At 42.8% G+C, this 15,054-nt stretch overlaps 2 protein-coding genes across 3 annotated transcripts in view; one reads left to right on the top strand and one right to left on the bottom strand.

The window, feature by feature from the left end:
* The window catches only part of cdk11b (cyclin-dependent kinase 11B), a 376,069-nt gene that overhangs the window by 155,230 nt on the left and 205,785 nt on the right, over positions 1 to 15,054 (top strand). The window lies entirely within an intron of this gene.
* LOC127963128 (serine/threonine-protein kinase WNK2) overlaps positions 1 to 15,054 on the bottom strand; it is a 70,055-nt gene that overhangs the window by 5,475 nt on the left and 49,526 nt on the right. For both annotated transcript variants that reach the window (XM_052562856.1, XM_052562857.1), the window contains 3 exons: positions 12,016 to 12,114; positions 2,690 to 2,734; positions 1,407 to 1,705 (listed from right to left, as the gene is read on the bottom strand). In XM_052562856.1, the coding sequence (XP_052418816.1) occupies positions 1,407 to 1,705; positions 2,690 to 2,734; positions 12,016 to 12,114 (443 nt within the window). The remainder of the gene's footprint in view (positions 1 to 1,406; positions 1,706 to 2,689; positions 2,735 to 12,015; positions 12,115 to 15,054) is intronic.

Here is a 15,054-nt window from a genome sequence, read left to right as displayed (position 1 = left end):
AGTGGAGATAACTCAAGTGAGAAGTGCCCTAGCTACATCCTATGGCTGTCAAGCAGGCCTAAGAAAGGGCCTAGCAACTATGTTGAGCCCAGGGGAATGGAGGCCTTAGCAGGATGACTTTCTGTGGTGAAAGGAGACCTAACAAATACTCCTAAACCAGGAGTACCAAGGAGGCTCACAAAGAGCCTGCAATTCAGTACCACTGCCTAACCGAGCTCTCAGAGAAGAAGTCTCAGTATGGCAACTCTCTAAAGCAAGAGGAAGCTTAACCATAGTCAACACACTGGACAGCTTCCAAGGAGGCTCACAGAGAGCCTAACCACTCAGAATTGCTAATCGTGTGGAGCTCTAAGCATCAGAGGCCTCAAAAGAGATGACTCTCATTCCTTTCATGTCCCCTCCTACAATCCCCTTGATCGATCGTGTCTAGCCACTCTGGTGGCAGTGTGATATGAACCACAGGAAGTAGGTGAAAGAGTTAAACATTGGTGGCGCTTCTTACTGTGACCACATCGCACAGCATGCATTCAACTTCCTCAAAACACACTGTTCAATTGCTAGATTCTCTCAAATATCATCCAAGAACAGAATCTGCTGTCACAAATGCATCATTATAAGTTTGTTCAACTCCCTCGAGATCCGAATATGTTCGTGAAATGCTGACTACTGCATTTACTAGGTGAGAATCAAAGAAGAACAGAGTTTCTTACAATCTCTTTTAGTACATCTAGCTTTTTCATTGCATTCATGCACAGAGTGCATTTAGCTTGCTTGAGAACTAAACGTGCTTCTTCAGTAGAGTTTGTGTCAAATAACCTCTGACATGGAGGTAGACCCTCTCTAAAAACGCTTGGCTGGGCTGTTTTGTAGTAGTCACATTTTTTGCAAATGCACAAACATATGGTCTCCTGAAGACAAAGACGACAAATGATGATGTGTCTTATAAAGTCTTATATGTGTCTTATAAAATCTTATAAAGGGACGCAGTGCTTCTTAGGGAACCTTCATTGCATGTGTAACCTGAGATGTTACTGTAGGTCAGATGAGAGTAATTGATGGGTGATTCCAAGTGCCGCAGTTTAGAACGATGTTGAAATTCAAGCTCTACACAACAACCGTGTTTATTGTAGCAACAAGCTCCAAACATGCATCAGCACCCACAAATCCAATATATTAGTCAGACATTCTTTTTTACAAAAATGATGTAAACATGCAAGTGCATATGATGAAAACCAGATTTTATCTACTCGATTGAATTTTCAAAAACTGATCAAAATTTTTTATTTGTTAAAGGCAAAGTTTATCTTCAGTTGCTGGTCCCCATTGACTTCCATAGTATGTTAAAAAAAAACTACTGAAAGTGAACTATCCCTTTATGGTTCTGAAGGACAAACAGTATAAAGTACCTGATTGGGGATTCTGGCCATTGGAGTGGGGTTGGTCTGGAAGGGCTGATAAAATCTCTGCGGTCTACTCTGACACACAGAGGGGCGGAGCTGGGGGCCGGAGGCAAGAGTTTCTTTTGCCCAATCATCAACCAGCTTGTGTAGGTCATCGGTGAAGGTACTGCTTTTGTTGTTGCTGTTGTTAGCTTGAGCCTGAACAAGCACTGTGATTGGCCGAGAGGATGCAGCAGGTATGGCTGTGGGAGGCAGGTTCTGATTGGATGCTGAAGTCACATGGGCAGCACCAGTACTGTGAGAACCTGAGAAAGAGATTGAGAAAGACCTCAAGCAGCAACTCAGAGAATTCACCATGAGGTCCTCTGTAACCAATCTGCTGCTCACAGACTGTTGATGTCATTCATTACGTTATGCAGTGAAGTGTGATTAAAATCAAGGTAATACATAACAAGCCCTAATCAATAGATGCATTATTAGAAGATTTGGTTTGACAGTGAGTGAATAATAAATTAATAAATGATTCACTATTCATACTTGGGGTTGCAATCAGATTTGATTATTTGACATGATTCATAATTAATTTCAACAATACACTAAAAACAATTGTGACTGGAGATACAATAGAACATGCTCATGCCAGAAGTAAGGTTAAATATGTGGATGTATCACCTTTTGAGGTATTACAAAGAAATTGTTTACAAAATAGCTTGGTGTTTGAATGGCATTAAAATTCAGCAGAATTGTGTGGCCTGGGCATAATGTAAGAAATGCAGTTTTGCCAAGCATGTTAGTTTAAGTTAAACTGTGAACATGCATTATTAATGAAGCTAGATTTAAACAAGTTTGAGGTTTGTTCCAGTACAGTAATGCAAGAACAAACACTGAGTATGCACATCGGGTGTGCTTGAAATGTAATGGTGGATGCACGTTTTTTGTTGAGTGCTTGTTTCTAGGTCAAAATCAAGCAGCTGGATGATTACAGAACCAAACAAAGAACAAACACTCATACACATATGCACTTAAATGACCAAGAATACAGAAATCATAAAGGTTTCAATAAGCACTTGACTGTATCACACAGATATCACCATGCACTAGAAAAAAAAAATCCAATTAATACAAAGAATCAAAATGGTGACGCACATTTCACCTACTGTTGCAAACATTAAGCACGTATCACACAGGTGATCGCCCATGCCAACAAAAGAAATGAAAACAGCAAAGAAAAAAGAACAAAAGGTAGACAGAGGGACTAAGACTGAAGAAGAAAGGAGTGGGATAGTTACTACTGCTGTGCTCTTTCCCTAGACATAGCCGTTTCAGAGTGGACCCTACAAGAGCAAAACAGCACAGACAGAGGCGTTAAGGGGTGGGGAAAAGCACATGGCACAGCCCATTGGACAAGCTGCTGCACAAGAAAACACAGCGACCAATCAGTGAACAGATACAGAATCAGGTGCAGGGAGGCTTCATCTGTGATATCATGAGGTGTTGGTGAGTGACGTGTTAAAATGGCTTATGAGCTAAAAGGCCTTTTGTACAGACAACCTTAAAGTTTGAACTCTGAATGAACTTCAACAATCTTATTTGACTAAATTTACTACTTTAAAAAATGGTTTGACGATTGTCTGTTCTTTCCTGGCCTATTCCCTACTGTAACAGGAAGTTAGTTTGTGATAAACTGAAAACAGCAGAATTCATTCATGACTGCTTGTAGCATTGATGAAAGCAGTGTAGACTCTTTATATTCTAATTTAGATTTCATGGGGTCTTCTGTCATTATATTAGTTTTAAGTGTGTTCCAGAGTGAAAATATTTAGCATGTAAGACTAAAACTGATCTTGTCCTAAAGCTCCACTATTTAAAAGCAGCACCATTTAAAACCAAAAACAAACATCTAGATGCATCTCTGTAAGCATGCCATGAGTTATTTACAAGCAGAGCCAATCTTCTTTATACGTGAAGTACACATTGTAGCGTAGGGCCCCCAAAACACCAGGGGACCCCCTTCCTCCCAAAGATGATTGATTTCAGTTTGTTTTTTTATTTTGGCCAGCAGTTATGAAAGCATGGATGTTTCTTTATGCGGTGCACTGTCACTCTTTCTATCTACTTTCTATGTAACATCCAAATCAGTCAAATCATGTAAAGTGACTGTCATATACAGTGTCCATGTCGATTTTGGTCAATACAAAAAAGAAAAATGCTCCCTTTTCCCCTCTCAAGCACTTTCTGTATGTGTGATTCAAATAAAATATGGAGAAATATACGCTACTCTGAGCTTTGTATGTGTCAAAATATCAGTCTTGGTGAGTTTTCACTAAACACAGTCAGTTATATCTTAAGTTTGAAAAGTAGTCAGTATATTAGATCTGTGCATTCTGTGACACCATCCTAATGCATAAACCTGCCACTGTCTGTCATCATCTGTTAATCAAACAACAAACGAAAAGGACAGAATTATTCACGCTCTTCACTAAATATTGTTCATAACTTTTGTGTGATTCAATTTATCTTGTTCATATGGTGAAGTCTATGCAGCGATGTATTCATACATTTGATTACTTTAATCAGTTTCTGTATAGTAGACTATTATAGGCCAAATTGTTTATTTATATGTTTTTATTTTTTTATTCACTTTAATTTCTATTAATTATTATTCATTGTTGTTTCGAAATTGTTTATTTATATGTTTTTATTTTTTTATTCACTTTAATTTCTATTAATTATTATTCATTGTTGTTTTGACAGTGAAACTGCTCTGAAAGAAAAGGTTAAGGGGTTGGGGAGCATTTTGGGGCCCTGACGATATTTGTTTAGGGCTTCCAGAAGTCTAGGTTCGGCACTGCTTACAAGTGACTATTGTGGACCAATGATGCGCGGGTCAGTGTATAAACAACCCGCACCCGACCGATGTTTTCAGCTAACCCACCCGCAACTCGGACCGCAAAAAAAGAAAAAGAAAATATTGTACCTGACCCGCTTCCTGCCCCGTATTTTTTTTTTACGTAGTAAATGCTCATCGTAGCGTCATTGGTCCACGACGAAGCCAGCACTTTGGTCTTCATCATTCATTATTTTAGCAAATGTCTCCCACACTTTGCTATTTCTATTTGTGTATTTGCGGAGCTTCCACTCCCCAGTCTTCAACTTTTCTTTTGCTGCCTCCATCTGTACCTGCAGACTGTGTAATGATGTGTCGTTCGTGAACGAATTGTTCTTTTAAACTAATCGTTCTCGTTCATGTAATCCACTGACCCGTATTTCTCGTTCACTGAAATTCCTCTCTCCACAGCATCATGCGCAGCTCGGAGAACCGGGTATCTGTGAACGGTTTCATCCTGTCAAAGAATTACTCAACCTCGAGCCAATAGCCTTCGAATATGACATGTGACGGAGCATGTGATTTGTTGAATGTAGTGAATATATACGCCCTTCACTGAACGAGTTTCATGAGTCTGAATGAGATCGAGAGATCTTGTCATTCGTGAACGAAATGACTAAACTGGTACATGTCGTTGAATGAGAGTATACCGGGTCAGTCGGCCATTTAGCATTTAAATCTCGCAAAGCACAGTACTGTGCAAATACGTTTTTATATTTAACATACAGAACATAACTCCATGTTTAATTCCCCGATTTATGAATATATATGAACTGTCTGACCAAACAATTAAAATAATTAGGCAAGAAAATCTTGTGCGGGTGACCGTGGGTGACCGCAGGCACCCGCTCATTTTGGATTAACCCACGCATCACTGCTGTGGACAGAATTTCAGTAAATCTTTAAAGGGGTCATATGATGCGGTTTCGAGTTTTTCTTTCTTTTTGGAGATATTTTTTATAGAAGTCTACAGTCAACCACACCCCCCTAAAATGCCTCGTTTAAAAATGCCCTCACATGTCTGTGTCATGATGTGGGAAGATTTGCATACCACCACCCAAATAGCCATATCTTTTATTCTTGCTGTTTTCCCCTGGCACTAGATTATGGAGAGGTTTTGTGTTTTGTTGTTAAAGTGAAGCTACTTTCTTTGTTCTTCTAAAAGAGGACACATCTAAAAATCAGTGGTTAAGTTGTATTTAAAACACTGTTCCAGAAGACTTCAACACAAATATTCGGATGTGTGTAGCACATTTTATGGAGGACGAGGACTGTTTCCTGAAGCAGTAGCCTACAATGCATCTGTTTCTATAAAGTGAGGAAGTTCAAACAAGGACAGTCTGGTGCTTATGACTCAAGCCTGTAAGTAAAGTTATGTTTTTTTATATTCAAATAATTTGCCAATGATGATCCAAACGTTTTGAGCAGTGTACAGTCGTGGCCAAAAGTTTTGAGAATTATATAAATTGGAAACTGGAAAAGTTGCTGCTTAAGTTTTTAGAATAGCAATTTGCATATACTCCAGAATGTTATGAAGAGTGATCAGATGAATTGCAAAGTTCTTCTTTGCCATGAAAATTACCTTAATCATGAAAAAAAACCTCTCCTTGAACTGTCACCTTATTGTGGTGGAGAGGTTTGAGTACCAGAATGATCCTGGGAGCTATGTTGTCTCGGGCTATATGCTCCTGGTAGGGTCTCCCAAGGCAGACAGGTCCTTGGTGATGGGCCAGACTAAGAACAGTTCACAAACCCCTTATGTTAACATTCAAATCAAGGACCGTGACATTGCCCGGCATGGCACAGCCGGGGCCCCACCCTGGAGCCAGGCCCGGGGTTGGGGCTCGTATGCGAGCGCCTGGTGGAGGCGAGCACCTGCAGGAGGGAGTGTAAGGGGCCGGTGCATAGTGGATCGGGCGACAGTCGTAGGCGAGACCCCCGACGACCCGATCTCTGGACACGGAATCTGGCTTTAGGGACGTGGAATGTCAACTCGTTGGCGGGGAAGGAGACTGAGCTTGTGCGGGAGGTCGAGAGGTACCGACTAGAGATAGTCGGGCTCACCTCCATGCACAGCTTGGGCTCTGGAACTACACTTCTTGAGAGAGGCTGGACTCTCTACCACTATGGAGTTGCCCATGGTGAGAGGCGGAGGGCTGGAGTGGGTTTGCTAATAGCCCCCCAGCTCAGCCGGCATGTGTTGGAGTTCACCCCGGTGAACGAGAGGGTCGCTTCCCTGCGCCTTCGAGTCGGGGATAGGTCTCTCACTGTCGTTTGTGCCTATGGGCCGAACGGCAGTGCGGATTACCCGGCCCTCTTGGAGTCTCTGGGAGGGGTGCTGGAAAGTGCTCAGACTGGAGACTCTGTAATTCTACTGGGGAACTTCAACGCTCACGTGGGCAGTGACAGTGACACCTGGGAGGAACGGCCCCCCTGACCTGAACCAGAGCGGTGTTCTGTTATTGGATTTCTGTGCTAACAATGGTTTGTCCATAATGAACACCATGTTCAAGCATAAGGGTGTCCATCAGTGCACGTGGCACCAGGACACCCTAGGCTGGAGGTCGATGATCGACTTTGTGGTTGTGTCATCAGACCTTCGGCCATATGTCTTGGGCACTCGGGTGAAGAGAGGGGCGGAGCTGTCAACTGATCACCACCTGGTGGTGAGTTGGATCCGATGGCGGGGGAGGAAGCTGGACAGACTCGGCAGACCCAAACGTACTGTGAGGGTCTGTTGGGAACGTTTGGCTGAGCCCCCTGTCAGAGAGATCTTCAACTTCCACCTCCGGCAGAGCTTCGACCGGATCCCGAGGGAGTCTGGAGATATTGAGTCCGAGTGGACAATGTTCTCCACCTCCATTGTCGCTGCGGCTGCTCGGAGCTGTGGCCGTAAGGTCCGAACCCAGTGGTGGACACCGGAAGTAAGTGATGCTGTCAAGCTGAAGTTCTAGATGGCTTGTGGGACTCCGGAGGCTGCTGACAGGTACCGGCAGGTGAACTGCAGCCCGGGTAGTCGTGCAGGCAAAAAATCGAGTCTGGGAGGAGTTCGGTGAGGCCATGGAGAAAGACTATCGGTTGACCTCGAAGAGATTCTGGCAAACTGCCTCAGGAGGGGGAAGCAGTGCCCTACCAACACTATGGAGTGGAGATGGGCACCTGTTGACCTGTAGAATTGCTATTCTACAGTGGAGATGGGCACCTGTTGACCTCAACTGGGGATATCGTTGGGCGGTGGAAGGAATACTTCTTATAGAGGATCTCCTCAATCCCACCGACTTGTGTTCCGTTGAGGAAGCAGTGGCTGGGGACTCAGAGGAGCACTCGTCCATCACCCGGGCTGAAGTCATCGAGGTAGTTAAAAAGCTCCTCGGTGGCAAGGCACTGGGGGTGGATGAGATCCGCCCCGAGTACCTCAAGTCTCTGGATGTTGTGGGACTGTCTTGGCTGACACGCCTCTGCAACATCGCATGGCAGTTGGGGACAGTACCTCTGGACTGGCAGACCGGGGTGGTGGTACCTCTTTTCAAGAAGGGGGACCGGAGAGTGTGTTCCAACTATAGAGGGATCACACTTCTCAGCCTCCCCGGGAAAGTCTATGCCAGGGTACTGGAGAGGAGAATTCGGACGATAGCGGAACCTCGGATTCAGGAGGAACAGTGTGCCGGTCGTGGAACACTGGACCAGCTCTATACCCTTTCCAGGGTGCTGGAGGGTTCATGGGAGTATGCCCAACCAGTCCACATGTGTTTTAAGGATTTGTAGAAGGCATTTGACCGTGTTCCTCACGACATCCTGTGGAGGGTGCTCTGGGAGTATGGGGTCGCCGGTCCCCTACTTAGGGCTGTTCGGTCCCTGTACGACCAGAGCAAGAGCTTGGTTCGCGTTGCCGGCAGTAAGTCAGACCTGTTCCCTGTGCATGTTGGACTCCAGCAGGGCTGCCCTTTGTCACCGGTTCTGTTCATTATTTTTATGGACAGAATTTCTAGGCGCTGCCACGGGCCGGAGAGTGTCCGGTTTGGGGACCTTTCGATTTCGTCGCTGCTTTTTGCGGATGATGTTGTCGTGTTGGCCTCCTCAGACCAGGACCTTCAGCGTGCACTGTTCTTCCATTGTTAACCATGGTGACCTGCAAAGAAACGCGTGCAGCCATCATTGCGTTGCATAAAAATGGCTTCACAGGCAAGGATATTGTGGCTACTAAGATTGCACCTAAATCAACAATTTATAGGATCATCAAGAACTTCAAGGAAAGAGGTTCAATTCTTGTAAAGAAGGCTTCAGGGCATCCAAGAAAGTCCAGCAAGCACCAGGATCATCTCCTAAAGAGGATTCAGCTGCGGGATCGGAGTGCCACCAGTGCAGAGCTTGCTCAGGAATGGCAGCAGGCAGGTGTGAGCGCATCTGCATGCACAGTGAGGCCAAGACTTTTGGAAGATGGCCTGGTGTCAAGAAGGGTAGCAAAGAAGCCACTTCTCTCCAAAAAAAAAAAACATCAGGGACATATTGATCTTCTGCAGAAAATATAGTGAATGGACTGCTAAGGACTGGGGCAAAGTCATATTCTCTGGTGAAGCCCCTTTCCGATTGTTTGGGGCATCTGGAAAAAGGCTTCTCCGGAGAAGAAAAGGTGAGCGCTACCATCAGTCCTGTGTCATGCCAATAGTAAAGCATCCTGACACCATTAATGTGTGGGGTTGCTTCTCATCCAAGGAAGTGGGCTCACTCACAATTCTGCCCAAAAACACAGCCATGAATAAAGAATGGTACCAAAACACCCTCCAACAGCAACTTCTTCCTACAATCCAACAACAGTTTGGTGAATAACAATGCATTTTCCAGCACGATGTAGTTGGCACATAAGGCAAAAGTGATAACTAAGTGGCTCGGGGACCAGAATGTTGAAATTTTGGGTCCATGGCCTGGAAACTCCCCAGATCTTACTCCCATTGAGAACTTGTGGTCAATCCTCAAGAGGCGAGTGGACAAACAAAAACCCACTAATTCTGACAAACTCCAAGAAGTGATTATGAAAGAATGGGTTGCTATCAGTCAGGATTTGGCCCAGAAGTTGATTGAGAGCATGCCCAGTCGAATTGCAGAGGTCCTGAAAAAGAAGGGCCAAGACTGCAAATACTGCCTCTTTACATAAATGTCACGTAATTGTCGATAAAAGCCTTTGAAACGTATGAAGTGCTTGTAATTATATTTCAGTACATCACAGAAACAACTGAAACAAAGATCTAAAAGCAGTTTAGCAAGAAACTTTTTGAAAACTAATATTTATGTAATTCTCAAAACTTTTGGCTACGACTGTAGAGTAGACTTGTTGTTTCTACGATCACAAATGCAAACATGATTTGTTTAAGCAGCACAATACGCAACACATAAAAAGACAATATAAGTCATTATAATCAATAATTATGTCTGCACTGGATGCAAAAAATGCCTCATTTGTAATCGTTTTTTTTAGTTTTGCCTTGTCTAGTTAGTTCAGTACTGCGAACAAATTTTTTCTATTTAACCGGATCTTCTTAGGGAACCGGAGAACCAGTTCACCAAATCGTAATCCACAAATTGCTTAAGTTATTCGGTTTATAATTGTGCCTGACACTCCCTCTGATGCAAAATCTTTTTTTGTAGGATTGTAGGAATAAAAAAACAACAAAAACAATATCCCGAGTTACTCCTATCAGTACATAGACTGAACTGCCAAAAGAGAACCGATGATGGCATGTGCACAAGTCTTGTCCTGATGGGAGACAGCATCACAGTATAATGAGGAGCGTAACATTCCCATCACACGCTTGAGGTATTTAGCCAATCACAACACACAGGATAGCTGGCCAATCAGAGCACACCTCACTTTTCAGAATGATGAGCGTTGTAAAAATCGACGGGTTTCAAGAAGGCACAGCATAGAGGAGCAACAATAATGTACAGTATGTGGAAAATAATGTGTTTTAAACCATAAACTGCATAAACACATTGCATTACACCAAATACACAAATAATGTTATTTTTAGCAGCATCATATGACCCATTTAAAAAGTCATACTTTACAAATAACAACTAACATTTAAAGAGGAAAAGCATACATAAAACAACATTGAAGCATATAAAAAGTTAACTATTGAAACATGAATAAACTAAAGTGCTGCATGCTAAATTTTAAATTACAAAGGGGGAAAAATAATTTTTCACACAATGAATGTTAGAATACTGACCAAACCATATAATTTTGACAAGGATGGAGACCAAGTATAAAAAGAAATGAGCTTCCTAATCAAAGCTGTGACGCACTGGTGAGTAAATTCATGTTTTTCTCCAAAATGAACTCTCACCTAGAGGAACAAAATACTACAAGCCGTAACAGAAATGCAAGGTAAATATAATATGCTTCTTTGACAGCATCATATTATAATCATGCAGGTGACAGAGATAAAAAAATTCAAAATACAGCCCTGGTGTTCTCCACAGCAACCTGCTCGTGCCCTTGGCATGCTCGTCTTCTGACTCCAAACATGACACGCACGCCAATCATCGCCTCATTGGGATTTTATGTGGGATGAAAAGGAAAGAAGGCACAGATATACAGATGATACAAAAGCTTTGGCAGACATCTATACACACTCTCTGCTTTCAGTTAAATGTTGGGAATGGCCATGTTTGAGGAAAGGCAGCTCATGTTATCGGTCAAAGCTACAGCCCAGCACAAAGCGTTTGTACAGAAGACAAACTTGAAGGCCAGATGAGCAGACATCCAGCTCTTTCCACCAACACGATACACTTTGTTGTAGAGTCTTTTTCATGACAACCTCTGGATATATAGGATTAACTATTATCTAACCATTTTGTAATCATTTAGACCTTTCTACATACAGTTTTGAGGACAGCGAGGAAAACTACATAACAAAAGTTATGGCTATCTGAAGTTGGCTGATAGCTATGATTTTCCGGAATGGAATTTTGGGAAAAACGGGTGTTTGGATAGCACGAAAAGTGTACCTTGTAGTTAAAAAAGCAAGCGCAAGACTGTCATCTGCCTCCTCTTTAGTAACATCATCATCTGATCCTTCATCCCTGGATGTGAAATAGTCCATTATAAAAAAATTTAGAGCACTGACATCACCACTATTTTTTGAATATCCTGAAAACACCCCACTGCGACATCCGATGTGTTTTCCCAGATATCCTCACAAATGATCAAAGTATAATTTTCTCTAATTTTAAAGTAAATATCAGTTCATCAAAAACTACAAGCCATAATTTGCTCCCAAACGAGGAACTTTTCACCCTACTGATTTACAGCTACAGCTTCATTTAGAAGTCTGCAAAACTGATTCCCATAATTTAATTTGATGTTTTTTATTTAATATTTTTTAAACTGCATTTTAACTGTAGACTGTAGCCATTTACTTCATAAATAAATGCCAACGGTTGACAATTACCATTTTAAAGAACATACCTAATTTCACTGAATATCTGCTGCTATTTTAAATTTCAGACCCTCTTTTGTAGCGTATTCATGGAAAGTGCCATCTGACATGAAGATGGAAATGTAATGGCTGAGAATGCCTGATGATCACTGAATGAGTGTGTGCATGAATAATGGATGTGAACATGGCAGAAATGCAGTACAGAAAAAACTAATTATGAAAGAAGAGCAGAAAGAAACAGGGGAAAGGGAATTATGGGTAATAGAAGAAAAGTAGAACAAATACAAACAGATGGACATAGACACGGGTCCACTGAGGAATCTAGCGCGTGGTTTGCTACTAGATTTATAGGTGATTCGCTCAGATGTTTGGTGGTAAACGGTCCAGCCTGTGGAGAAATGAATATAAGAGGGAGAGAGAGAGAAAGAGAGAGAGAGACAGGTGTAACAGCCGACACACAGGCAGCGGTCAGATCAGTACCCCCATCAACAAGCATCATATCAGCAACACACCACCACACTGGTTAAGCGTCTCAGAAAACAGCGGTTGATGTAGATGTGTACATGTGCCTGTGTGTTTCTAACAATGGGAACACTTTTCTGGAATCTATACAACAGGTCTCAGTCCTCTTATGCATCACTAGACACTTCCACACATGTAAGTTTAAAAAACTGTAAAACTGCCGAATTAACCATTTAACCATTAAGAAGAATCGCTGATTTTACTTGTAACTACACCATAATGATAGCATAGAAGACTGTTCAAAATTATCCATGTCTACTGGAGCAAATATTACATTTTATTATAATTTTTTTTACTGTCACATCACTGCTCTAGAAAGTCTTTAATAAAGTGTTATCAATAATATGTTAACAATAATATGGCTGCCAGTCAAGTGGGTGTGGCATTGCATATAATGGTGGTTTTATAGGCGTAGCAAACTGATGCTCTTAAGGATATGGACGAAATGACTTGCTTGACTCTCGAGATGAAGAGCTCAGCCAAACAACTGAAGTGCTTTAAGCCAAGAAGCATATGGCTCGCATGATCCGTCGTTATGTGATAGGGTTGGTGGTGACCGAGAGACACCTGTGGTTCAACCAAAGATATCCATGAGATACAGAAGTCGGCTGGCTGCTCATGTTGCTTAGTCGGGGCATTTTGCCAATGCATTGACTGCTGCTGTCATCAAGTTTCACACTGCAAAACAGAAACTTTGCTACTGCTTTTCAGTAAATTATTTCCCTGCAGGTTCCTCGAGAGGAGCCAAGAAGCAGCCAGGTAGTCTGGACTCCTCCTAAAAAGAACTGGGATCAATGGCCTTCCTCAACAGAACACTCGTGCCACGTAAACACATTTGAGATTGGCAACTATAAGGCTTCACTGACCTATAGGGTCAAAGGACCCCCTTTGGATAATTGTGTCTAACTGCTATAGCGTAATTGCTTTTCTTCTCACTGCCCTCAAGACTCTGTTTTGCTAGAATCTCTGTTTTACCTCCTGGCAAACCAATAGATCAACAACTCCTCACTCATGTTCTGAGCAACAATGCCTTCAGAGCACAGGAGCATATGTTTACAATGATGTGCATACCAAAAGGATTACCCCCATGGTGCATGCTAGGCCACTTTTATTGAATCAGGCCTTATATTTTTTTTTTTACGTTTTTTTGGGGGGAAGGCCTGCAACAGATAAAGGCATTCTATACTCCCCCAATCTCATGGCTTTCCCTATTCTGTGCACTGTCATATAATAAGTTTGGCCCATATGGGCCTTAACATTTGCATGGTCGACCAAGGTCTTTTTCCACAGGCTTCATCTGTCGAACCACAGAGAACCCTCTGTAGTACACTTCCATAGAAAAGGGGTATAATATCCTGCCTGCCTCATTTCAACAAATTACTCCCCACAATGTTAGGTGTCCTGGTGGTTCTGATTATTTTGCAGGATATGTAGTCCAAGGTAGAGAAAGAGGCTATAGATGAAATGAGTCCACCACAGAAGGAATCCAGTTTCTACAGCCGTTTTTCATAGTTTTCATATTCATTCCAGTCCTAGTCCAAGGCCTCATCTACTGAACTTCACTATTAGTGCAGTTTCAGATTGTTGGAACCGAGACACTGAAACACAGGAAAGACACTCCAGGTCATGTGTGCTTTAAATTACCCTGAAGACTGGCTGATTTTGACAAGGCTGTTCTCGGTCACCAACAGAGGCCGGTTCTGAAGGTAAACCTTCAAAAGAGTCATGATCTGGCTCATGTTCCCCTTGTCTTGTGTTTGGACTTGTTACTTCCTGTCTAGAGTGTCATTTGTAGTCAACTTGTAGTCCTATTATGTCACTGGTCGTCTTGATTGCTTTCACAGGTGTTTCTTGTTACCTTGTCATTCTGTTAGCTTCTCTTTGTATAAATAGCCAAGTGTTTGAGTTAGTCCGTTGTGAGTCGTTGTCTTTGATAAGTTGTGTCTGTTTCCTTGTACTCGGTTCTGTTTCTGGTTGACCTTTTGTGTTATTAAATGTTCCAATGATTGCATTTGGATCCTACCTTGGTTCTTCCTTGACTGACCCATATGGATCCAGCAGCAGCGGACATTATACATCTCCGTCAAGGAGATCTGCCCATTGAGGACTATGTGACTGACTTTGTTGAACTAGCACATTCATCTAGCATGGACAAAGTATGCCAGATTATATTTTTTTGTGGTGGCCTATCTGAGCCGCTCCGCTTACTCATGCCTTTGCATGATCCTCACTGGACTCTGCACTTTTACATTGATCTGGCACTCCAACTGAGCGGCTCTGCATATACTGTGGGTGTTGTGGAGAAGGAACAAGGCACTTTTGCAGTATCTGCCTCTCCTGAGCCTCATCGTGTGATGGCCGCCAGCCCAGCGCCACTGCACAAGATGGCCGCCAATCCAGAGCCCGCTTCTCACAAGCACAGTCCAGATCCCAGTGTGAGGGATACACTGCTGGTATCTGCACGCACAACAGGTATCCCCAAACCCACCAATTCATGCACAATGGGCAAATACAACTTATCCATTCATTTCACCTTTGTCCAGATCAACTCTGACAATTCCTTCAACATTTGGGTCTCATGGCAGGGGCTTCATCAATGGTAGCACTGAATTGAGGCTGTTTCAGTGGTAGGTCAACAGCTGAGGTTTTTGGCCCTGTTGGAACCCTCAATGCACAATAAGGGTTGAACCCAAATGCTTACTTTGGAAACATCCCAGGTTGTTGACTTTTTTTGGGGGGGGGGGGGGGGGGGTTAGGAAATTTAATTAAATACATTTCACTGCCCATCCTCTCAGGAAAGCTGGAA

This window comes from Carassius gibelio, chromosome B8 (genome assembly GCF_023724105.1).
Source record: "Carassius gibelio isolate Cgi1373 ecotype wild population from Czech Republic chromosome B8, carGib1.2-hapl.c, whole genome shotgun sequence".
In the NCBI taxonomy this organism is placed as follows: domain Eukaryota; kingdom Metazoa; phylum Chordata; class Actinopteri; order Cypriniformes; family Cyprinidae; genus Carassius; species Carassius gibelio.
This window is presented reverse-complemented; position numbering and strand designations above follow the sequence as displayed.